The sequence below is a fragment of the Cervus elaphus genome, chromosome 3 (assembly GCF_910594005.1).
Source record: "Cervus elaphus chromosome 3, mCerEla1.1, whole genome shotgun sequence".
Taxonomy (NCBI): Eukaryota; Metazoa; Chordata; class Mammalia; order Artiodactyla; family Cervidae; genus Cervus; species Cervus elaphus.
The window spans coordinates 37,315,688-37,343,550 of NC_057817.1; the positions used below are offsets into that span (position 1 = coordinate 37,315,688).

General features: G+C 36.4%; 1 protein-coding gene across 8 annotated transcripts in view; it reads right to left on the reverse strand.

Annotated features, from left to right (window-relative positions):
- Positions 1–1,147: 1,147 nt before the first annotated feature.
- Positions 1,148–27,863, reverse strand: part of PPHLN1 (periphilin 1) — a 145,224-nt gene continuing 118,508 nt past the window's right edge. For all 8 annotated transcript variants that reach the window (XM_043886729.1, XM_043886709.1, XM_043886692.1 and 5 more), the window contains one exon: positions 1,148–1,976. In XM_043886729.1, coding sequence (XP_043742664.1) covers positions 1,782–1,976 — 195 coding nt within the window. In that variant the 3' untranslated portion in view covers positions 1,148–1,781. The remainder of the gene's footprint in view (positions 1,977–27,863) is intronic.

Consider the following 27,863-nt stretch of genomic DNA (forward strand, 5'->3'; position numbering starts at 1 on the left):
TGAGTAAAATTTCTCTAGTTTAATGAATTTCTCAACAAAGTGAACAACTCCTCTGTCTCAAGGTAGTTGAGTCTTAAGTTTTATTTTTAAACTTGTGACATCTTGACTTGAGGAAATGAATCCTGGAATTAGAATATTTAAGAAGAAAAAATGGGCGTTAGAAACAAATCAGTACTTTCTTAGTCTTTCTAATGTGGGTAACAGATAAAATCACTTTTCACATTAGGGAAGAATACCAAAGATAATACACAGGGTTTAGTTTTGGCTCATGTACAGTATCTAAATTCAAGGTGATCTCATATAGGAAACTTAATAAATTGTTGCCTTCAATTCGTTTTTTAATCTGTGAAATTGCATAATGCATATTTTGAGGCACACATTACAGGATCCACTAGAATTATTTATACTGCTATTTCTACTTTTAAGAGAATTTTTATCTACTCTGGTATAGCTCTTTAGATATAGTCATAGAGGCCACTAAAAATAATGCCAAAATTCAACTGAGAAGAGAGTGGAATGGAAAAAGAATGGAAGGATAATGAAATTGGGTAGGAGTAACAAATATTTTTAAAAGTTTCCAAACACATGCCACGAAATTACATATTTTGGCTAAATGCCACCGGGCAGCTGGAAGTGATCAGGAAATGAGCGGAATACCCTAATTGTCCCAGTTAGATTCTTAACTAACCCGTGATCTGGATGGCTCGCTCATGAAGGACTGTTTACACAGGCGACTTGGTGAAGGGTAGATGTGCTAGGCTTACTGCCTACTCTTTGTTTCATTCAAAAACACTTTGAGAGGGCTATGAACCCCTAAAAAGGACAGCAGAACAAGAGTTTGTTGGATTACAAACAGAGATTAACAAAGGCATAATGTGTTTAATTATAGATATGTTATCAATCACGTTCTTTCTTGAGATGGGGAATATGGGCCTATAATTAAAATGAACTCCACTACTTCCCCATATTCTAAATTTTTCTCTTTTGGTTAGAAATTTTTAAAGAAATTGCAATTTTAAAATAGGCCTTATCTTTCATCTCCAACTTCCCCTTCTGTTAGTCTTCTATGTGGATAATATTTAGACTCACACATCAGTGAGACTAGTCAGACGTTTCAGGATTATTTTAACAGAAGACATTGAGTTCATTTACTTGGAAAAGAGGATTTTATTATGAGGTGTCTTTCAGAGATTTAAATGCTCTATTTTATCACAATGAGAATTATCCTCAAAGCAAATATTCCCCAAGATACCAAAGTATTCAGTTTATTTGAATATACTTAAACATACTGAAAGTTACAAAGTCTAAGGTAAGCAAGCAACAAGTCAGTAAAACACAACTCAGAATTCTAACATTTTCACATGGTATCACTGACTATGAAATGCAAAAAGATTACAAATGTTTAAGTGGAATGTATTCTAACCTATAAATTACACTAGTGTGACCAAACAAATGATCACGTAACAGTGGAAGACTACAGGACATGTCCTGTAAGTACAGAAATCTTGGACTGCATTTTCAAGAAAGCTTGAAAAATTAATCGACCCATCGTTTTAGGAGAGGGGGAAAAAAGATAAGTATGGATTAGAAGGCTCTACATGTAGATAAAAAAGATTCTAATTAAAATATCTTAAACAGACTATTTTAGATGTTTATTTGATATTGGAAATATGGTCAACTATCATAAAGTATTTCTCTTCACAAAAATTCTATATATTAAGGATTTACACAATCCAGGGGGGAAAAAAATCTAGAAATTTTTTTTTGCCTGAGAAAGCAATCTAAAACGGCTCTCCAAAATCTTGACTAGAAGTGTCATACTCTGCAATAAAATGCTTGAGTTCTTCAACACACCGCTCACCTATTTCATGTAAATTCTGTCTCAAGGCAAACTGTATAGACTTTTCTAATGAAGGATCTTTTTCAATCAGCATTTTCACAACCATCCCAAAAGTTTCACAGTCTTGTCGGTAAACCTAGAAAGATAAATACACTGTGGTTACTAAGAATAATTAGCCAAACATTGAGCTGATTCAGTCGACAGAATTATGATACTGAAATCTAAAAGGGAGACACAAAACCTCTCTTGCTCTGAGTGAACACTACTGCCAAAGGCCATTTAAACTACGATCTCTGAGGTTTGCTGGCAAGTTGAATGAGTAGAAAAGCACTGATATACCACATCACTGACTATAGAAGTTAGGCATAGCATTTGTCAAGCATGATGCAGTCTACTAATAGGACATAAGACTAGAAATGAGAAGAACTAAGAACAAATGCCAGCTAGGTAAGACATGCTGATAGCTTTATTCATTTACTTGTTTGGAAGAAATAAGATTACAAGCCCCTCCCTAACTTCATGGTTATTTGTTTGAATCATGACCAGATGATAGATTCAAAATTCTGTTTAGTATACAACAAACAACTATAAGAAAGCTGAAAGTATTTATTTGAAAAAAGCTTTTGAAGTTATAAATGTTTGACCATAGTTAAAATCACCAAGGCAGAGTTCAGATCAAAACAGTATGTTATACACACACATGTTCATGCATGTGTACACACAGATGTATATATAGTATATGCATGTATACATGTATATATATTTTCCACTTTAATGTATATATTTTAATATTTCAATGTGTATATATAATTTTTACCAATGGCAATCAAATATTATTTCCTGTTTAGAAACTGCTAAATTTTCTCCACACTAAAGGTCATTTGCTTAGTTTCAGTCACAAAATGCATTTTAGATTTCTATGCTATTTTTCATACTCTGTAATTCATGTATTTAAAGAAAATTAGTTAAGTCACCATGAAAATTAAATACCAATTATCTGATTTAAAAGTACTGTTTTAATTTTAATTTTTCCAAATTTAACAAAAACAATCAACATGTTCATTCTCTGAAAAAGGATTTTATTCACTTTTTAAAACCTTAGAAGTGATTTGAGACATTGCTTCATTCATGATAGTTCTCATTCCTCAAATGATCACTGCTAGTCATGGTGATTGCTGCTGTATTTTTAAATGTCTGCTATATTTTTTTATCCCTTAAAATAGCTATTTAAAGAAGAGTATTTGTTTTTGACTCTCAGTACTAGGTTGCCAAATTATAGTAAATTCACTTCCGTGCTCTTGAAAACAATTCATAAGCCCCAAAGAATAAGTTCTTCAAATGACCCAGAAATTAAAATATAAAATCCTGTTTGCCTTCTCCATCTCAACACTAAAACACACACACAGTTTTTCTAAATAGTGAACGAAATTTACCCCTAATAGCCATTAAATTTAATCCGACTATTTAAACCAAATATTTATTCCAGTTTATCTCAAGGTTTACATGACCCAGAATTAATATTACTGACTAATAAACCAACTTAGGAAACAGTATACCATCCACATGATACTACACAGGATGTCAATGCAATGGGGCACAGTAACTGGTCTAACAAACAGAGTATCTAACGTAAGTCAAGCCAGTGCAGTCCCCATGGGGGAAGTCAGAACCATGATGTTTTTTACAGTCTTAGTGGAGGTAAATTCCTTACCAAACCAGTCAACCCACATAATAACAGCATTCTAACACCAACCATTGGCCTCAGCAGACCACTTTGTGGGTGGCCTAAATTTTATAGACTTCTTTATAGCAGATGTACTAGATGAGGATAAGGTTACACTGTGAATTAACCTGCAAATTCTTTAATGTAAATCTGTTTTACCTAAACTGTAACTTTTCGTTTAGCATATTTACAGAACATAAATGTAGTACAGATTTGCATATCAAAAGTAAAACCGAATTTAAAATGTGTTCATGCATTTATTTAAACTGCAAACTATTCTCTGGAGACAAGATAATAAAAGCATTTAAAGGCTCTGTTTTATTTTTTAATTGTAAGTCCTTTTTGAATTATTCATTGAAAAGACAAATTTTTGTACATTAGCTGACAAGAACAATCAGAACTTCCCACAGCAATGTAATTCTGTATCACAGGGTAAATTTTCTACAAAGACTGCTTAAAATGCACTGGTTGGGCATTAGACAGGAAATCATTAGTTTTTTGTTAAAGGAAGGACCTCACCCTCCAAAGTTTTATAAATAAAATTCACAACGGTCAGAAACATATTTCCGAAATCTGTTCCACAGTAAACTCAATCCCAAACAGGAAGGGTGTAGTTATCTGTGGAAGAGTTTGTTTGCTTATGGTCCCAAGCTGGAAATGTATTAATAATCTTCAGACTTGATATCTACAGGCCACACAGGAAGATTTTTTGTTGTTGCTTTTTCTCTTGATTGGACCTCATCAAAATGAAAACAGGTTAAAGTTTGGGTGGGACTCACATACACTGCACAGAAATATAGTTAAATTTGCCAGCATAATGAAAACACTATCTAAATGTGGTTTCACACAGTATCTGACTATAGTTGTGTTAATGGCTAAAGGCTCATAAAGTGCTTCTAGGAATAAAAGGACATGATAAACTACCAAAATTTTTTTATCATTATTATGCTGTCCAGTGACTGAAGCAAGACTATCTGGCATAACAAACTATGATATAAAACTCCTCTAAAATGTACATCATTCTAGTCCTTACCTCTGTTCCCACAAAAAGAGAAACCAAAACTTAAGGCAAAATGAGTTGTTAGAATTTTCATTTCAGACAAACATCTTTAGGATATATATTACAGTTCCATAATAGTAGTTTAGTGGAATCATAGCAATTACACAGCCATTAGCCACAGAAACTACTTGAATTTAGGTAAATATGCATATACTTATCAATACTTAATTTATAATTTATATTAATATTAGGAAGTAAATGAATAAACTGTAGAAGTCAGACATACACACAGCCTTAAAAGACTGAGGAATCAAAAACAATTCTTTTCTCTGTTGTTGATACCTCAAGATTTCCACATAAGTTCCTTGATCTGAATTCCTTTGGCTTAAAAGGATGTGTCCTGTTTCAGGAGAGACACATCCTAATGGTAAACGCAGACAAGGAAAACACACCATAAAGGAGCTATTTAGATGTGGAAGTGACAGGGAAGCCAGAAAGAGCACAGAAGTGGCTCCAGGAGCAGGTGTACCAAGTTCAAATCCTGACTCTACTACCACGGTGAACTGAAGAACACCCTCCAACCCCACAGCTGAGATGTCCGCATCCTAATTCCTGGGACCTATGGACATGTTACCTCACGTAGTACAAGAGACCTTGCAGGCGTATTTGTATTAAGGATTTTGAGAAGGAGAGATTATCCTGTATTATCCAGGTAAATAAAATGTAATCACATACGTTCTTAAGAACAAAATGCAGAAAAAGAGAGGAAATGTGATCACAGAAACGGAAGTTGAGTGATGACTTTTAAAGATAGTTGTAGGGTAGGAGGAGGGAGCTACCCTACCAGCCAAAGAGTACAGGTAGCCTCTAGAAACTGGAAAAGGCCAGGAAAGAGAATCTCCCTTGAAGTGTCCACAGTAAGTTCAGCCCTTGCAGAAATCTTAATTTGGACCTGGTGAAACTTGTTTTGGACTTTACACATTCTTCTTAAGCTCACATGGAACATGCATAAAATAGACCACATTTCAGGCCATAAAACATGCCTTAGCAAATTTAAAAGAAGTATGCTCTCAGACCACAGTGGAAAATTAAGTTAAAATTCCAAAGAAAGATAGCTAGAAAAATCCCCAAATATTTGGAGATTAAACAACATACATGCGTGCATGTTAAGTCACTTCAGTTGTGTCTAGCTCTTTGCAAGCCTATGGACTGCAGCCTGTCAGGCTCATCTGTCCATGGGATTCTCCAAGGCAAGAACACTGGAGTGGGTTGCCATGTCCTCCTCCAGGGGATCTTCCCAACCCAGGGATTGAACTCGCATCTCTTACATCTCCTGCATTGGCAAACAGGTTCTTTACCACTAGCGCTACCTGGGAAGCTCCATTAAACAACATACTGCTATTGATAAATAACACCCAAATCAAAGAAGAAGTCTCAACAGAAATTTTAAAATATGTCAAAAATATAACATCAAAATTTGTGATATGCAGCAAATTCATGTGACTTGCTTTATTATAATATCTGCTTTATTACACTGGTTTGGAACTGAACCTGCGATATCTCCTATGTAAATGTTTGTAAATGGAGATATAGTCTACATTCATGGATAAGAAAACTCACTATTGTTAAGATATTGGTTCTTCCCAACTTAATCTATAAATTCAACAGTCACTACACCAAAATCGCAACAAGTAATCTTATGGATTACTGACCAACTGCTTCTAAAGTTTATATGGAAAGGCAAAAGACCCAGAATGGTCAACACAGTATTAAAGAAAAACAACAGTCATAGAACTGACACTCAACTTCCTATAAAGCCACAGTAATCAAGACTGTACAGTATTATCAAAAGAACAAAGAGATCAGCTGTACAGAATGAAGAGCCCAGAAACAGATTCATACAAATTGCAACTGTTCTTTGAGAAGGGAGCAAAGGCAATTCAAAAAGAAAGAGCAGACAACTAGGGTGCTGGAGGAACTGACCATTTATGTGCAAAATCCAGACAGAGACTAACTCACAATGGACTATAGACCTAAATGTAAAATACAGAACTATAATTCTTCTAGAAGATAAACAGAAGAAAAAATCTGGGTGATAACACCAAAAGTATATTCCAAGAAAGAAAAAATGGATTTCATTAAAAATATCTCTGGGACAGACAATGTTAAAAGAACAAACAGACAAGTTACACACTGGGAGAAAAATCACTGCAAGGCATATATCCGACAAAATACTGGTATCCAAAATATACAAAAAAATTCTTAAAACTCAGTAATAGAAACAAGCTCAATTTAAAAAATGGGCAAAAGAGCCGAACCTCACCAAAGAAGACACTTAGATAGTAAATAGCAAATGAGAAGATGTTCAAACATCGTATGTCATTAAGGGTACTGAAAATTAAAATAATGATGAAATGAGACACCACTACACACCTATTAGAATTGTTAAAATCCCAAACAATGACAACTCCAATTTCTGGTAGTAGGAACTCATTCATTGCTGGTGGGAATGAAAATGATACAAGCCACTTTGACAGACTAGTGAGAAGAATCACACAACTGAAAAACAAGCAATGGGAAGTCACGCACCTTCTGTGCCAGTTTCAGTACATACAGACCCAACTATGCTGTTGTAAGGACTGAGCTAATAAAGAGCACTCAGTATAGTGCCTGCTCTACAGAAGCGTTTAACGTATGTTAAAAATGCTGATGATGGAAAAAGAAAAACATTCTAGCTTTGTCTAGAGAAGGGAGTATTAGAAAATGGTATTATAATTTCTTTAATGTTTAACATCCAATTTATTTTTAACATCAATGACTATATTTAAAATTATATCATTAATGCTTTTATTTGGGTTTTAGTTTTATCTCGAGTCATCCTTCACTTTCTACTGACATTAACCATGTACACATTGAAAAAAAATCAATATGAAGACCACATTAACCATCTCAAGAACCAATTCTTTAAACATGAGGAGTTGGTGTTAGGAAAATACGGAGGAGGAAAATGAAACAGCATTTTGGAGAAATTCAGTTGTCTTGGCATAGTTTAAAGCATGCTCACTCTCAAAGTGGGCTATGAAAAGCTTTCTTTTAAGGAGCTTAGATCTCAACTTATAAACAATTAGCAAACAGATAAAAATCTACAAGCAGGAAAAAGTGAGAAGAAAGTGAAAGTCGCTCAGTCACATCTGACTCTTTGCGACCCCATGGACTATAAATATAAAGTCCATGGAATTCTCCAGGCCAGAATACTGGAGTGGGTAGCCTTTTCCTTCTCCAGCGAATCTTCCCAACCCAGGGATGGAACCCTAGTCTCCCAGATTGCAGGCGGATTTTTTACCAGCTGAGCCACAAGGGAAGCCCAAGAATACTGAAGTGGGTAGCCTATCTCTTCTCCAGTGGATCTTCCCAACCCAGGAATCAAACTGGGGTCTCCTGCATTTCAGGTGGATTCTTTGTCAACTGAGCTATGAGGGAAGCTGGAAGTGGATCTTTTTGATACATCAGGGAAAGAATGGTTAGGAATCAATGCTATGGGGTTCCTGAGAACTGGAACTATGAATGTCACATGATGTGTTAAAGAAAGATGAGATTAGGGGCTTAATTCAGAGTAATTAAGAAGCAATATGGAAAAAAAAAAGCAGCAATATGGATATAATAATATAAAAAATCATGGGTAGAAGGTTTTATTTCAACGGGGAGGGAACTGGGAATGGGAGATAAGGTCAGTACCTAATATGTAATTCAAGTGAAGTGAAACTCCTCATTTGCCTACAACAACTCTTTTCGACCCGTGGACTACAGAGTCCATGGACTCCTCCAGGCCAGAATACTAGAGTGGGTAGCCCTTCCCTTTTCCAGGGGATCTTCCTGACCCAGGAATTGAACAGGGATCTCCTGCATTACAGGTGGATTCTTTACCACCTGAGCTATCAGGGAAGCCCAATATGTAATTTGAAGCACCTGTCAAAAGGAAGTGGCGTACCGAGTCTAGTCCTTAGGAGAAGGAAACAGAGGAGGAAGAGAGATCTTATCTTCAGCACTAAAGTGAGCTGAGGCCAGGGGAGTCCCTAGAAGAAAGGGTAAGTTCTTTCCCGCTCCAGTATCTGATAGAGTAGATATTAGTAAATGTTGAATGAATAGCTAAAATCAGTTCTGAGAGAATGTATAATGCAACAATGAAAAGGCGGTCCAAAGTAGACATCTAAAAACATCAGTATCAGTCATAAAGTGACAATAAGGAAGACTATGAATCAGGAGAGAATGAAGGAAAAGATTTGTAAAATAAGGACAATCAATCAAATGTCAGAGAAAGATGACAGAGGCTAGCAGACAAAATGTATTGATGGGATTTGGAATCATGTGTGGAACTGGATAACTGCAAGAGCAGTTTACTGGGATGGTAGAGATTATAGATCTGTGCTGTCCAGTACAGTAGCCTCTAGCCATATGTGACTATTTAAATTTTAATTAGTTAAGTTAAAAATTCAGTTCCTCAGTTGCACTTTAATGGCGTTCATATCAGATAGTGCAAATATAAAACATTCCCATCATCACAGAAAATTCTATTAAGGAGTGTTATTACAGAGGATTGGGAAGTGAAAAAAGGGTAAGGTGACAAGTGTTGACCTGGTAAATTAATTAGTATATATTTGCAACTATTTTACCATTAAGGTGGAAATAAAAGTTTACCACTTTTAAAGAACTGTGAAATATAATTAGTACCTGTGAAATGTTGCATAATTTTTTATGAAATTCATATAAAAATGTAAATTAAAAAATAACTCCAATTGAGGCTTAATATACAAGGAAACATTCATAATGTCTAACATGTTGGTGAGATTGGGAAAAAATGTTGACAACATAATGATGTTAAATACTGGAGCAAATGTAAACCCTTTAATTTGGGTCTGTAGTAATGTAGAAAGTGTCAAAACTATTGTAATCTATGTTACTTCCTGTGCTATATTAATAGAAAAAGATATCTTTAAACATCCTCCTCAATGCTGCACTGGCTCTTAAAAACACAGCTCCAAAAAGAACACTGATGGTTGCTAAGAAATGCATTATGAACACATGGATTAGATCTCAACCACCTACATTCAATATGTGGGTACAATTATTATAGCCACATAAAAAAGTCAGTCCAAAATTAATGATAAAGTGGTTAAATGCTGAAAAACCTCAGCAATTAATGTTTGTTAATTCTCATCCATACATACAGATCAATTTATAAATTTACAGGGTTCAATCAAAGATTAATACTCAAGTGATTCTTGTTTTACCCTTTCCAACTTATTGGTTCTTCCAATCATAATAAACTCAACAGACAAAAGTAAGCAAAACAATTCCAGAGTCTACATCTTTCACTGATGCCAAATGCCAAAACCAGGCACCACTGAAAGTAAATACAGGAACTGGATAAATCTCAAATCAATATCGAGTAAAAATAAAGTTGCAAAGGAAATTAGAGATACCATTCATGTATGTTTTAAAAGTTTATTTAGTTTAGGAATATAAACAAATATACTAAAAATACGTAACAATGAACTCTGAGAAGGGAGGGAGACAGCAGGGATTTGAAAGGGGCTTTATCTATATCTTTAATATTTTAGTTTAAAAAAAAAACTGGAGGTGGGTCAGAAACATTAAACTCAAGTTAACAGCATACATGATGAAGTAAAGAGTACTGACAGTAAAGTGTACTGAGGACCCTTTATGAGTGAAGTGACTTGAGATTTGCAATGTAACTTGCCATGCATCAAAAAGTAAGATGGATTAATGGATGAACAGAAGCATGGATAGAAATGTCAAAGCAAACAAAACAAAATACTAATTAGAGAATCTAGGTGATTGGTATATGGGTTTGCACTGTATAATTACTAATATTTGAAAATTTTTATAATAAAATACTGAAGGGAAAGAGAGATCTAAAGCAAAATACGGCCTAATGATAGTAGGGGCTGATCATCTCAGCTTACAAATGAGGACGGGTCTCTGTTTTGCTTGGACCCTGGGTAATGAACTTTGCATCTTATCAATGTAGGTTGAGAATTACAGATATTAGTAAGTCTGTAAATTCAGATACAAATTTGAATGACAGACAGCTGTGCCTGTCAAACAACTAGAACTCACCGACTGTGTGCAAGGCACTGGATTTGGTAATATAGCAGACGCTGCTAAAGGAAATTAGACTCCAATTAAAAATATGTTTAAGACAACCATAAGGCAAGGCAAAATACAGGCACACCTCAGAGATACTGAGAGTTCAGTTTCAGACCATCATAATAAAACAAATACCACATGAATTTTCTGGCTTGCTTGTGCATATAAAAGTTATGTCAGATAACCTATGGACTAGGAGAAAATATCTGCAAACCAACAAGCGGTTAATTTCCAAAATATACAAACAGTTCACACAACTCAATGAAAGTGAAAGTCACTCAGTCGTGTTCTACATTTTGTAACCCCATGGACTATACAGTCCATGGAATTCTCCAGGCCAGAATACTGGAGTGCATAGCCTTTCCCTTCTCCAGGGGATTTCCCAACCCAGTGATCGAACCCAGGTATCCTGCATTGCAGGCAGATTCTTTATCAACTGAGCTATCAACTCAATATCAAAACCAAAAATAAACCCAATTAAGAAATGGACAGAAGACCTACAAAGACATTTCTCCAAAGAAAACATACAGATGGCCAAGAGGCACACAAAAAGATGCTCAACATCGCTAATTATTAGCGAAATGCAAATTGAAACTACAACAAAGAATCAGCTCACAGCAGTCAGAATGCCATCATCAAAAAGTGCAAATAATAAATGCTGAAGACAGTGCAGAGAAAAGGGAATCCTCTTACACTGTTGCTAGGAATGTAAACTGGTACAGCCAGTGATGGAAAACAGTGTGGCAGTTCCTTAAAAAACTAAAAACAGAGCCACCATATGATCCAGCAATCCCGCTCTTGGGCAAATACCTGGAAAAGATGAAAACGCTAATTCAAACAGATACATGCATCCCAGTGTTCACAGCAGCACTGTTTACAACAGCCAAGACACAGAAGCAATGTTCATTCAACAGATGAACGGATAAAGAAGATGTGCTAGATATCCACAATGGAATACTACTCAGCCATAAAAAATCATGAAATATTGCCATTTGCAGCAACATGGATGGACCTAGAGATTATCAATCATACTGAGAGAAGTAAATCAGACAAAGACAGACGTTATATTACTTATATGTGGAATCTAAAAAATAATACAAATGAAGTTACAAAACAGAAACAGACTCACAGACATAGAAACATTTATGGTTTCTAAACATGAAGGGGAAGCTGGTGAGGGATAAATTATTAGTTTGAGGTTAGCAGGTACATACCACTATATATAAAATAGATAAACAATAAGGATTTACTCTATGGCATAGGAAACTACATTCAATCTTGTAATAATCTATAATGAAAAAGAATCTGAAAAAAATGCATGTATATACCTGAATCACTTTGCTGTATATCTGAAATGGATTTAAAATACTATATTTTAAATCAATTATACTTCAGAAAAAGAGCTGGTTACACTGTACTATAGTCTATTAAGTGTGCAATAGCATTATGTCTTAAAAAATGTATATATTAACTTTAAAATGTTATTTCTAAAAAATGCTAACCCTCACCTGAGCTTTCAGTGAGTCATCTTTTTGCCACAGTTGACAGCAAAAATCACAAATCACCATAACAAATGCAATAATAATAAAAAGTTTGAAATACTGTGAGAATTACTAAAATGTGGCACAGAGATATAATGCGAGCAAATGCTGGGAAAATGGTGCCAGTGGCCTTGCTAGACGCAGGGTTGCCACAAACCTTTAATTCATAAAAAAATGCAGTATCTGCAAAATCCAATAAAGCAAAGCACAATAAAAAGGTACGTCTTTATAGTAAATGCCAGAAGACAAATACAAAATGTTATTTATAACAATTCTAAAGAAAAAAATCATAATGAGTGGAGAAGCAGTGGATTACTGGCACTTAGAATGCTGGCTATTTCAGGAATTTTGGAAGACTGCAAACAAAAAAGCATAGTGTGGTTGAAGAAGACTGAATCTTGGAAGATGGGAAAGATTTGGAAAAGATGGCTAATGGATAGGCTGGAATCAAATGAAGTTAGATATAAACAGATTGTACTACTGGCCAATGGTTTAGCTCCCCCTGGACTTAAAATAACTTATACTGGTGATATTTTTTCTTAATCAACAGACAACAAACCAACACCTGAAGACTGTTGATTAGAAAAAAACGATGTATTCATTACTAGTGTTCACTTCAAATCTGATTCAGTAGACCAGGAGAAGTCATTTGGTGCTCAATGTCAGTGACTGGTTTGAGAAAAATTCTAAGATTCAAAACATTTTATAAAAAGGTTAAATCTAAAGAAAATTAGTCATAATGAAGATAAAAGGCAATTAAATAAAATAGGTTTAAAAATTCCAGTTGCTGAGAAAATGGTTAACAATAAGCATTTTGCAAAATGACAAAACTTAACTGGTAGCTTTTAATATTTTCATGTCTAAAAACAATAAAAATACTTTATTAAAGGCAGGGAGAGATAGGTTCAATGTAGACATTTTCCCAAGTTGATGTTTAAAACATTCATCACAATGAAACAGATCACAGGTTAAAATGACAAGTCAGCTCCTTAAAAGATACTTGTCACTTATTATTTCCCTTGAATGAAAAAAGAAAAATCTAGTTAAAGTGTAAAATTTCTCATGTACATACTGAGCTAATTATTTTTAACACATAGCTATTTGTCATGAAAAATTATTATACTACTGAAAATTAAATGAAGCTAATGAGTATACAACCAAAAGAAAAATCTAACATATAGTTTAAGTTAGTGTTATCCAAAGATTTATTTTCATTAAGATTACTTCCAAATAAATCTTTTTAGAAATCAATAGATTTTAAATTTTTCATGAGATTAGTCTAACCTAAAATGATTTAACATTATCAATCAGGAAAGTATGAAGTCCTGCCCGACAAAAGGTCACGTTTAGATTTGAATAAGGCTATAAAGCAAGCTGAGTGCCAAAGAATTGATGCTTTTGAACTGTGGTGTTGGTGAAGACTCTTGAGAGTCCCTTGGACTACAAGGAGATCCAACCAGTCCATCTAAAGATCAGTCCTGGGTGTTCACTGGAAGGACTGATGCTGAGGCTGAAACTCCAAAACTTTGGCTACCTGATGCAAAGAACTGACTCAACTGGAAAAGACCCTGATGCTGGGAAAGATTGAAGGCAGGAGAAAAGGGGATGACAGAGGATGAGATGGTTGGATGGCATCACTGACTCAATGGACATAATTTTGAGTAGGCTCCAGGAGTTGATGATGGACTGGGAAGCCTGACATGCTGCAGTCCATGGCGTCACAAAGAGTCAGACACGACTGAGCTAATGAACTGAACTGAAAAGAAAGTAAACAGCAGCAGCCTGTTCCATAAATAAAAAATCTTACATTGGTTTGAGATATAAGAGGAGCACCTCCAACCACCCAATAACCCTCTGACAGGAGAAACTGTCAGGAGTGACTAAGCAGGAAGCAGCTTAGCTACGTCATGACCCGTCTTCCTCACTCCATTCCTCCCGATTCCTGTCTTATAAGGGAGGTTGGAGAGAATCCAAAAGTAAGGTTGTTTTAACCTTGTAAAAATATGGAAGAATGGCTCAGAACCTAAAAGTATTAAGTTACTGAGTCCAATCACTGAGTCATCAGGAAGGGCTCTCGCTATACTGCAGGAAGAATTTTAAGAAAATGAGGAGGAAATGTAAGTAAAGGCCTCCAAGGCTAGAAATAGTTATGGGTTACAATTCTAAAGGGTATTTTTGTTTATTTAAATGTAATAGCATTTAGAAATTACTGGCATATTAGAAACATTAAGTCACTAACATCTTCATATAGGCTTTTACATTATTTTATGTACCAGGACTATCCTCATATCCTCATTTTACAAAAATATTGAAGCAGAGAAACTGAAGTTCAGCTGCAAGATGTGTTACTAACATTCACAGCCTAGTTTTCTAACTTAACCCTTACAATACAGCTGCTATAACCGCCGAGAATTATTTAAATCCAAAAATAAAAATAAAGTCATGACTGAGACTAAATCTTTGGCAAAGACAAATTAATTCACTTGATTTTGAAGAGTGGTGTAAAGAAAGATGATCAGCCTTCCAGGTCATGATCCTAACTATGATACCTTAAGGAAGTGAGATGTTACTCCTATGTGTGTGCTTTATGTCTAATGCTCTAGAAGTCATTCCCCTAGTGCAATCGGAAACTTGGGTGATTTCTCCATACAGCTTCAGAGATGTCCCTAAGATAAACTTAGTAAAAATAAACAAGTCAGATCAGCCACCTTCCCCATGCTGAGAAAAAGCACTACTGTTCTGTTAACTACTTAGGCTATTGGTTTAAAGAGCACTTTATGGCTGAAATGGGACATTTTCAATGAAGTCTACACAGGAGGCTAGTTCTTCTCTAGCTTCTTTGCCAGGTGATTCAGTGGATCTTTTTTGCTAGATGATTCACTCTATCATTCCATTTCTTTCAACATTAAAATTCTATATTGTGAAATTAAGGGAAATTAATTTTTCCTACTATGAAACTTCCCCATGTCTCACACTGAAAAATTAAGTTATGCTTCAGTATACATGTGCTACTGTGCTACTTCCCTTTTCCTCTGCTTTCTGTGATATTAGTTTAAATATTTTGTATGTAATGCAGTTTAGAAAAGCTTTCATTTTTGCTACAATATCAAGGTTTTGTGAATTATCAACTCAAGACAAGAAGTCCTTGCTACTAATTTTGGGAGACTTAAAGTGCCAGTCGCTTTTTAGTGAAGATGATGGGAGTGGAGTTATTTAGAGGTCACCGTGCCAGAAAGTGCCAGTGAAAGGGCAGGAAACAACAAAGGCGGTCAGGATTAACTGTAACTCCAGTAAACAGGCAGCTTCAGCAGTTTCTGCTTAGCTGTACCTTCCCCACCCCCACTCTGAGAGAGGCCTCTGACAGCTACATTTATATTATATTCCAATGGAAAAGTACATATTTATAAAATAGAATTTAAGAGACTTTGGTGATAAAGACAAATGCCAGGGTTTACTAGATCATGAATCATGTTTAGGAGGCTGCACTGCCAAGGAATACAGGAAAAGTGGATAGCCAGTGGGGAGAAAGGCATGAGGAGAAAGAAGGGAAATTAAGGAAGAAGTTCAGAAACTGCCTGTGGCCTTCCAGTTCCAGGCTCTAAAACCTGGTGTTTGCTCTCTTTCATGAGAAATCCTCATAAGCCAATACGTCCCCTTTACTTGCTAAAGGTAGTCTGAGTGGGTTTCATATTGTAACCAAAAGGAACTTTCTCCAAGTATCTAGCATGATAGCCATTACATGTAGCGGATGCCAGCTGGCCTCAGGGCTGGGGTGACAAGCTGGGAGCAGCAAAGACCTGCAGTGCTTTCACACTGGCAAGAATGCCAAGGCGACGGCAGAAATCTATTTTTTCTTTAATGCAATCGCAAACCTCTCTAAGGTGCTTCACAAGGCTTTAACCAACATAGTTGAAAATAGGCTATACTGTTTCATGGTGAAAGTTAAAACAACTTTCGCCAATCATTGGAGTTTCCACTGAAAATGAAGCTTTTGTTACTCCTACTTTTCAGTATCTGCTTTCAACTCATCATATGCAAATGTAAGAAACAGAATATCATCAGTCTACTTAATTGTACTTCTACCAGAAAGTTTTTCAATTAGATAACATACAGTACCACTCTGAATACTTCTGTGGTGTGGGGCTTTTTTCCCTTTCTACTAGAAAGGAATTTTTCATAACTAACACAAACAGCACAGATTCATTTTAAAAATAGGAATTATAACATCAGGTATAGTAAAAACTAAGTTAAAATTATTGAGTGTTTAAAATAATTCATTATTTTACTATTATCTCTGAAGGTATCTATATTATGTACAGTGGGAAAAGTCCATAAATCTCATTACATATGGATGGAAATACATATTTAATGGTCTTTCTAAAAATATTTTATACTCCATACATGTAATAGCATAGTTTACATAATAATTGGTATATAATTCAAAATTAGTCTTGATGTGTCTACTTGATATTATAAATAAAACTACTAATGTCTTCTTAAATGATACTGAAATAGTTTCCAAGAATCAGAGACATACTTACAACAATACTGTGCACAAAAATGAACACATACACATTAGAATAATGAGGTGGTCATCATTATATCAACCAATTAGGCTGCTACTTCCATTTTATGCTGATAAGGACCATGTGTTAATCACTAAGTATGATGTTATTAAATTTTTTAAAATAAGATGTAAATCTGATCCTCAAAAAGCCTTTTTGAAGAAGGAACTTATCTTCTTCAAGAAGGAACAACCAAGGATTTGAGCTAGGAATCCATTCAAATGAATCTTCTAATTTTCACAGATACTTTGAGGTAAGTTGCTATTAAAGAGGCTTCCCTGGTAGCTTAGACAGTGAAGAATCTGCCGTAATGCAGGAGACCTGGGTTCGATCCCTGGGTTGGGAAGATCCCCTGGAGAAGGGAACAGCTACCCACTACAGTATTTTGGCCTGGAGAAGTCCATGGACTGTATAGTCCACGGGGTTGCACATATTTCTATTTATCTGAAACCATGAGGAGGTCATAACAAACACCCTCTTCCAACAACACAAGAGAAGACTCTATGGATGGATATCACCAGATGGTCAATACCAAACTCAGATTGATTATATTCTTTGCAGCCAAAGATGGAGAAGCTCTATATAGTCAGCAAAAATAAGACCAGGAGCTGACTGTGACTCACAGCATGAACTCCTTATTACAAAATTCAAACTAAATTGAAGAAAGTAGGAAAACCACTAGACCATTCAGGTATGACACAAATAAAATCCCTTATGATTGTACAGTAGAAGTGACAAATAGATTCAAGGGATTACATCTGATAGACAAAGTGCCTGAAGAAATATGGACGGAGGTTCATAATACTGTACAGGAGGTGGTGATCAAAACCATCCCTAAGAAGAAATGCAAAAAGGCAAAATGGTTGTCTGAGGAGGCCTTACAAATAGCTAGGAAAAGAAGAGAAGTGAAAGGCAAAGGAGAAAAGGAAAGTTATAGCCATCTGAATGCAGAGTTCCAAAGAACATCAAGGAGAGGTAAGAAAGCCTTCCTACATGATCAACGCAAAGAAATAGAGGAAAACAACAGAATGGAAAGACTCCAGATCTCGCCAAAAAAATCAGAGATACCAAGGTAATATTTCATGCCAAGATGGGCACAATTAAGGACAGAAACAGTATGGACCTAAAAGAACCAGAAGAGAAAGAGGTAGCAAGAATACACAGAAGAACTATACAAAAAAGATCTTCATGACCCAGATAACCACAATGATGTGATCACTCAACTAGAGCCAGATATCCTGGAATGAAAAATCAAGTGGGCCTTAGGAAGCATCACTACGAACAAAGCTAGTGGAGGTGATAGATATCCAGCTGAGTTATTCCAAATCCTAAAAGAAGATGCTGTGAAAGTGCTGAATTCAATATGCCAACAAATCCTCAGCAGTGGCCTCAGGACTGGAAAAGGTCAGTTTTCACTCCAATCCCAAAGAAAGGCAAAATTGTACTCATCTCACATACTAGCAAAGTAATGCTCAAAATTCCCCAAGTGAGGCTTCAATAGTACGTGAACCGAGAACTTCCAGATGTTCAAGCTGCCTTAGAAAAGGCAGAGGAACCAGAAATCAAATGGCCAACATTGGCTGGATCCTACAAAAAGCAAGAGAATTCCAGAAAAACATCTACTTCTACTTCATTGACTATGCCAAAGCCTTTGACTGTGCAGATCACAACAAACTGGAAAATTTTTCAAGAGATGGAAATACCAGACTACCTTACCTGCCTCCTGAGAAATCTGTATGCAGGTCAAGAAGCAATAGTTAGAACCGGACATGGAACAACAGACAGGTTCCAAATTGGGAAAGGAGTGCGTCAAATTTGTATACTGTCACCCTGCTTATTTAATCTATATGCAGAGTACATCATGAGAAATGCTGGGCTGGATGAAGCACAAGCTGGAATCAAGATTGCTGGGAGAAATATCAATAACCTCAGATATGCAGATGACACCACCTTTATAGCAGAGAGCAAAGAGGAACTAAAGAACCTCTTGATGAAAGTAAAAGAGGAGAGTGAATAAGCTGGCTTAAAACTCAACATTCAAAGAGAAAGATAATGGCATCTGGTCCCATCACTTCATGGCAAACAGATGGGAAAACAATAGAAACAGTGACAGACTTAATTTTCTTGGGCTCCAAAATCACTGCAGATGATGACTGCAGACATAAAATTAAAAGACACTTGCTCCTTGAAAGAAAAGCTATGACCAACCTAGACAGCATATTAAAAAGCAGAGATATTACTTTGCCAACAAAGGTCCATTTAGTCAAAGCTACTGTTTTTCCAGTAGTCATGTACGGATGTGAGAGTTAAGACCATAAAAAAAGCTGACTACCAAAGAACTCAAGCTTTAGAACTGTGGTTTGAAAAAGAACTGTGGTTTGAAAGTCTCTTAAACTGCAAGGAGATCAAACCAGTTAATCGTAAAGGAAATCAGTCCTGAATATTCATTGGGAGGATTGATGCTGAAGCTGAGTCTCCAATACTTTGGCCATCTGATGTGAAGAACTGACCTATTAGAAATGACCCTGATGCTGGAAAAGATCGAAGGCAGGAGGAGAAGTGGACAACAGAGGATGAGATGGTTGAATGGCATCACTGACTCAATGGACAGTAGTTTGAGCAAGCTCTGGGATGTGGCGATGGACAGGTAAGGCTGGCGTGCTGCAGTCTGTGGGGTTGCACAGAGTTGGATACGTCAGCAACTGAACTGAACTGATGAGGATAAAAATGAAAGCGCTGTAACTGTACTTTTAAATTAATAATTTTTTTAGCTGGAAAAATCAGTAAGACAGGAGTGATTAGTATATTTTAGGTAAGAATAACAGGAAAAACCAGACATTAAATCTTTGTTTGGATTAGCAGCATTGAATACTTAATTGCTTCAGATAAAATAATGGTCAAAAGGCTGGCCACCTTACCACAAGAGCCAAAAGAAACAGCAGGCTGCAGTTTCCCCTTTATCCTTACTTCATTCAAGATTATCATGTGCTCATGTAGATACAACATAGACAGAACATTTCATATAAACACATCCAGGAAAAATTCATTAAACCATTTCTTTCCTCACACGTATTTTCAGTGTCATAGGTCAATAAAAAGCATAAATATCAAAATGTGGCTTCACTCTCTGAGGGTTCAGTGTGCATACTTCATGTTATAGTAATTAATAGGCCAGAAATTATTTTTGATGGTTAAGACTTGATTTCCTGAGAAAACACAAAATCATCTGTGAAAAGTAATTGCTAAAATAGTCTACTGTTAGAAAGGACCGCTTATATGCTTTCAGAGGTACCATAATCCCAAAATCTAACTATGTTAATACACCTCCTTATTTCTAGGTTTTGCTGTTTCTATTTATTGTAAACTTTCTTGCTCACAGAAGTCATCATCCTATTGGCTTCCAGTATCTGACTTAAATAAATTCATTAATAAAATCTTAGCTACTAAAATATTCTTATCATCTACCAAAAATACCATCCACCATACATTTTTCAGGATTTTATCTGCTCTCATGTGCCACTTGCATTTCCTTAGCTGCTTTTCTACTTCAATTGATTCAAAATTTTGTTCAAGGTATATTTCACAAAACTTTTCCAGCTACTTGAAATATGTAAGAAGCATACATTTATTTCTGGCCATCCTACCTACATTATATTGAGGGCAAATACAATTTATTTTGCTTCTTCTATAACCATCTCCCATTAGGTATAAGGCTGGGAACAAAATGGATCTTTAAATTCTTTCTGATTGATTTAAAGACTTAACATCATATATTCTGGCCTTGGCTCAAATCTTTAATGAAACATTCTGTCCATCCTTCCAACTGAGCCTGCATGCACATTTTGAGATTAGTAAATGAATTTGTTCATAATTATTGTCAATGAATACTGTTCCTTGATCAAGTAAATATAATAATTAAATTTGTAGTTGACTGAACATTACAAGGAAGGTGTAAGCAAACCCTCTCACACCCTCCAGTCTGCAGGAATCAGTACTGTCAGGCCAAGCCACTAACTGGTCAGGGACACAGCCCCACTAACAGCAGATGGACTGACCCCAAGCCCACAGTCGCCCGTGGACACGGCTCTGCCCAGCAGAGGGCCCCAGAACTGGTCCCGTGCACCAGTGTGCAGGCACAAGACCCAAGATGCCCAGGACCTGCAGCCAGAGTACCCGGATGTGCTGAGAGGCAGGGACTAGGCCCAGAAATCACTGGGATCTGGCTCCACTCACTAGCAAGCCAGGTCTAGTCTTGGGAAAAGTCTCATTCACCATGAAGTAAGATACCAGATCCAGGACCACTGCAGCCCCACAGCCTATCTTCAGGCTAGTACCAGCCCTAGGATGGCATGGGCCATAGCCCTGCCAACCAGCAAGCCAAAACAAGCTTCAGAACACCCCACACCACAAAGTCGGCTGTGCCTGAACTGGTGATACACACCAGCAATCCAAAAATACCAGATCTGGGACCCCCTGGCCTTGCATCCAGACCCCAACACCCAGCACTGCCTATCAGTGGGCTGGCACTGGTCTAAGGACCCTGCTTCACCCAGCCACTGATGGGCAGGCACCAGTCATATGATCCTCTAGATCCCAACTCCACCCACCAGTGAACCAGCACTAACCCCAGGGCCCACAAGGGTCCTACAACTGGTCACCTCACGATATAGCCCCGCCAACCAGCAGAGGGCAATCTCTGGACAACAGAACCTGGCAAACAAACTGCTTACCAGACTGCCAAGAATAGTCAGCCCGCCACAGCCCACATAGAAGGTATCCCTAGAGCATATAACTCTGGTTACCTAGAGCATATAAAGAAGAGTGCACTGCCGGGACTCACAGGATGTCTCCTACAAAAGGTCATTTCTTTAAGGTCAGAAAATATAATCAACCTACCAGATACACAGAAACAAAAACACCAATTATACAAAATGAGGCAACAGAGGAACATGTTACAAATGAAGGAACAAGATAAAATCCCAGAAGAAGGACCAAGTGAAGTGGAGACAGGCAATCTACCTGAGAAAGAGTACAAGGTAACAGTTGTAAAAATGATCAAAAAACCAGGGAGAAGAATGAATGAACCAAGTGAGAAACTAGAAGTTTCTAACAAAGAGAAAATATAAAGAAGAACTAGACACAGATGAATACCACACCTGAAAGGAAAAATACACTAGAAGGAACAGAAGACTAAATGATACAGAAAACAGATTAGTGAGCTGGAAGACAGAGCAGTGGAAATCACTAAAGCTGACCAGAAACAAACAAAATAATAAAAAGAAATTAGGACAGTTTAAGACTCCACTGAAACAACATCAAATGTACTGATATTAACATTATAGGGGTCCCAGAAAGAGAAGAGACAGACAGCAAGAAGCAGGGAACATATTTGTAGACATAGCCTAGGAAAAGAAACAAACATCCAAGTCCAGGAAGCACACAGAATTCTAAACAGGATAAACCACAAAAGGACCACACCAAGACAGACTACAATTAAAATAGAAAAACAGAAAAGAGAATACTAAAAGCAACAAAGGGAAGGGTCAATACAGCTGTGGAGGAGTGGGAGACACAAACTTCTAGGTACAATACAGCTTTAAGAATGTATTGTACAACACAGAAAGAAAACTGAAGTGAAGTCGCTCAGTCATGTCCGACCCCAGGGACTGTAGCCTACCAGGCTCCTCCATCCATGGGATTTTCCAGGCAAGGGTACTGGAGTGGGCTGCCATTTCCTTCTCCAGGGGATCTTCCTGACCCAGGGATCAAACCCAGGTCTCCTGCATTGTGGGCAGACACTTTACCATCTGAGCCACCAGGGAAGCCCCGTACAACACAGGGAATATAGCAAATATTTTGTAATAACTGTAAATGGAAAGTAACCTTTAAAATGTCTTATAGAAGATTAAAAATATTTTTAGTAAATTAATTTTTAAAAAACAATAAAATAAAAGCAGCAAGTGAAAGAAACAAAAAACACACAAGGGAACTCCCATCAGGAGTTATAAAGGGAGTCCCATAAAAGTTAGCTGAAAAACTAACTTTTCAGCTGAAATTCTGCAGGCCAGAAGGGAGTGGCATCATGTATCTAAAGTAAGAAAGGGAAAAACATATAACAAAGAATATTCAACCTGAGGAGAGTTTCATTCAGATTTGAGGGAGAAATCAAATGTTTCACAGACAAGCAAAAGGGAAGAAAGAGTTCAGCACCATCAAACAAGCTTTACAAGAAATGTTAATGGGATTTCTGTAATCAAAAAAGAATATAGCACAACTAGGGGGAAAAAAACACATTTGAAATGAAAATTACAGAAGGAAAAAGCTCATCAATAAGGGCAAATATATACAATAAAGGTAGTAAATCAGTTGTGGACAGAGGAAGGAGGAAGGTTTAAAGACAAAAGTAACAATATCACCTATGTCCACAATAAACATTTAAGGGATTCACAAATCAAACGTGAAAAATATGGTGTCAAAAACAATAATCATGAGGGAAGGAAAGTAAAAATGAAGGGTTGTTAAAATGTGCTTGAAATTAAGATATCAACAAATTAAAATAATCACATATATATAGTCTGCTACAGAGAAACTTCTGCTACCCATAAACCAAAGATCTAATAGAGACACACACACAAAGAAAAGAAGTCAAACAGAACACTAAAGACAGTCATCAAATCACAAGAGAAAAGAATAAAAGGAACAGAAAAACTACAAAACAACCCCAAAATAGTGAACAAAATAGCAGAAAGTACATAGATATCAATAATTACTTTAAATGTAAGTGGATTAAATGCTCCAATCAAAAGACAGAGAGGCTGAATGGATACAAAAACAATACCTGTATATATGCTGTGTGTAAGAGATTTGTTTCAGACCTAAACATATGCAGCCTGAAAGTGAGGAGATGGAGAAAGGTACCCACACAAACGGAAAGCAAAACAAAGCTGGGGTAGCAACACCTGTATCAGACAAAACAGACTTTAAAACAAAGACCGAAAGAAGAGATAAAGAAGGAAAATAATAACAATCAAGGAAACAATCCAAGAGGATATATCAATTGTGTATGTATATGCAGCCAACAAAGGAATACCTCAATACATAAGGCAAATATTTACAAACATGAACGGAGAAATGGACAGTGACACAAGAGCAATAGGGTACTTTAGCACTCTATTTACATCAAGGGAAAGATCATACAGAGAAAATCAGTAAGGGAAACACTGACCATAAATGGCACTTTGCACTAGATGAACTTACTGGATATATATAGAGCATTTCATCCAAAGGAAACAGAATACATATGCATGTGCACAAGGAACATTCTCCAGGACAGATTAAATGCAAGACCACAAAAGAAACCTCAGTAAATTTTAAAAACCTGAAATCATATCAGGCATTCTTTTCTGACCCCCAACAATGAGACTAGAAATCAACTACAAGAAAAAAACTGCAAAAATACAAATATGTGGAGGCTAAAAAATATGCTACTGAAAACCCAACAGATCACTGAAGAAATCAAAGAGGAGATAAGAAAATACCTAAAGGCAAATGAAAACAAAAACACAATGATCTAAAACCTTTGGGATGCAGCAAAAACAGTTCTAAGAGGGAAGTCTATAGTGATACAAGCCTACCTCAAGAAACAAGAAAAATATCAAATAAACAACCTAACCTTAAAGCTAAACAAACTAGAGAAAGAACAAACAAACCCAAAAGTTAGTAGAAGGAACGTAATCATAAAAATCAGAGCAGAAATAAACAAAAAGACACTTAAAAAAAAGAGGCAAAGAATCAATCAAACCAAAACTTAGTTCTTTCAAAGGATAAACAAATTTGATAAGCCTTTATCCAGACTCCACAAGAAAAAAAAAAGGAAGCGGGCCCAAATCAGTAAAATCAGAAACGAAAAAGAAGTTACAAGTGACACCACCAACAAGGCAATGAAACATAAGTAACTACAATGAACAATTATATGCCTCAAATGGACAATCTAGAAGGGACAAACTCCTGGAAATGTGCAATTCCCTAAGACTGAACCAAGAGGAAACAGAAGATATGAACAGACCAACTATTACAAAATTTGAATCAGTAGTTTAAAAAAATTCCAGCAAACTATAAAGTCCAGGATCAAATGGCTTCAGAGAATTCTACTAAACATTCAGAGGGTGAGTTAACACCTGTCCTTCTCAACCTACATCAAAAGACCAAAGAGGAAGGAATGCTTCTAAATTCATTCTATGAGGTCAGCATTACCTAGATACCAAAACCAAAAATATCACAAACAAAAGAAAACTACAGATATTCCTGATGAACATGAGCGAGTTAAAGCTTAAGCAGGCAGTCCAAGGCGTTAAAGGAGGAGATGGCAGACATTCTTTTATACATTCTTTTGCCTTAGTCACTTAGCATGTGTTTCTTTTAAGCCCTGTACTGGTATTGCAACAATATATCTTGCCTGAGACAACTGGCTCCACAGCAGTAACACATCTTACTCATGGAAAATGCTTTTCTAAGACATCCTTATGCTTTTCTTAGGCTCTATGCTAATGATTATAATTGTAACAAATCTAGACTGGGAACCTGCTTCTCAAACCTTGTACCCCTGATCACACAGCAACAGTGTATCTTGACAAGAGGGGTTGCCCGGAACCTGTTCTCCCTGTCTAATCTTGTGCCCAAGTTATCTCAGGATGTATGCCTTGGGAAAGGGTCTGGTGGAGCTCTTAAAACCTTGAGGTATTCTTTCAATCTATTCTCAGCAGCCAGTTGAGAAGTATATAAGGCCCTGCTTAAACTAGTGGGGGTGGGTACTCTTTCTACCCCCTTCTGATGTCACATTCATTTTAAATAAAAATCTACACAAAGTTCTTAGTGACTGAGACTGTATCTGGTCCCAGAGTTAAATATTCTCCTTTGGAGATCAGGAAACTCATGGCACTGTACACCATAAGCTATCACATAGATGCAAAAATATTCAACCAAATATCAGCAAAATGAGTCCAACCGTACATTAAAAGGATCACACATCATGATCAAGTGAGGTTTATCCCAGGGATGCAAGGGATGGATCAATATCCACAAAATAATGTGATACACCTACCACATTAACAAACTGAAAAATAAAAACCATATGATCACCTCAGTAGATAAAGAAAAAGCTTTTGACAAAAGTTAACATCCATTTATGATTTTAAAATCTCTCCAGAAAGTGGGTTTATAGAAGAAAAATTTCTCAACATAATAAAAGTCATATATGAGAAGTCATACTCAATGGTGAAAAGTGAAATGCATTTCCTCTAAGATTAAGAACAAGACAAGAATGTTTCCTTCGCCACTTTTATTCATGGTACTGGCAGTCCTGGTTAAAGCAATTAGACAACAACCAGAAATAAGAGAATTCCAAATTGGAAAGAAAGATGCAAAACTAACACTATTGGCGAAGAACATGATACTATTCACAGAAATTCCTAAAGACACCACCAAAAAACTACGAGAGATTATGAATACAGTCAGTAAATCTGAAGGATACAAAATTAATATACAGAAATCTGTTGCATTTCTACCTACTAACAATGAACTGTAAGAAAGAAAGAAAGGAAATCAACCTACATTTACAATCACATCAAAAAGAATAAAATACCTAGGAATAAACCTAAGGAGATAAAAAACATGTATTTAAAAAACTAAAAGACAGTGATGAAAGAAATTGAAGATGACACAAGAAGAGGGAAAGATATATTATGTTCATGTGATAGTGAAATTGTTAGTTACTTGGTCATGTCCAACCCTTTACAACCCCATGGACTATAGCTTGCCAAGCTCCTCTGTCCCTGGAATTCTTCAGGCAAGAATATTGGAGTGGGTAGCCATTCACTTTCTCCAGGGCAATCTTCCAGACCCAGGGATCAAACCTGGGTCTTCTGCAATGTAGGCAGATTCTTTACCATCTGAGCCACCAGGGAAGCCCTATGTGTTCATCAATGATAAGAATTAATAATATAAAAATGACCAAACTATTCAAGGCAATCTAGACTCAATGCAGTCCCTATCAAAATACCAATGCATCTTTCACAGAACTAAAATAACTTAAAACTTTGTATGGAAACACAAAAGACCATGAAGAGCCAAAACAATCTTGAGAAAGAAGAACAGAGCTAGTAGGTATCATGCTCCCTGACTTCAGACTATATTGCAAAGCTACGGTAGTCAAAAAAGTTCAGTACTGCCACAAAAACAATAAATCAACACATTTACAGTCAGTTCACATATGACAGAGGCAAAGATATACAGTGGGGAAAGACAATCACTTTAATGTGGTGCTAGGAATACTAGACAACTACATAAAAAAGAATGAAGTTAGACCATTTTATCCCACCATATACAAAAACACTTAAAAATAAAGACCTAAAAGTAAAATTGTAAACTATAAAACTCCTAGAGAAAAACATGGGTAGAAGACTTTGTCTCTTTAGGCAAAGGCAACAAAAGCAAAAAACAAACACATGGCACCTAATTAAATTGAGCAGTTTTGCACAGCAAAGAAAACCACAGACAAAACAAAACGACAACCTAGAGAAAGGAAAAAATACTTGCAAATGATATGACCCAAAAGGGGTTAATATGCAAAATATAGAAACAGCTCCTACAAGTCAATATCAAAAAATAAACAAACCAATTTTTAAAAAGTTGGGCAAAATATATAAATAGACATTTTTCCAAAGAAGACATGCAAACGTTAAGAGGCACATGAAAAGTTGCTCTACATCACTAATCATCAGAGAGTGAGTGAGTGAGTGAAAGTCAGTCAGTCATGTCCAACTCTTTGCGACCCCATGGACAATACAGTCCATGGAATTCTCCAAGCCAGAATACTGGAGTGGGTAGCCTTTCCCTTCTCCAAGGGACCTTCCCAACCCAGGGGTCGAACCCAGGTCTCCCACACTGTAGGCAGATTCTTTACCAGCTGAGCCACAAGCGAAGCCCAATCATCAGAGAAATGCATATCAAAGCCAGAATGAGATACCTC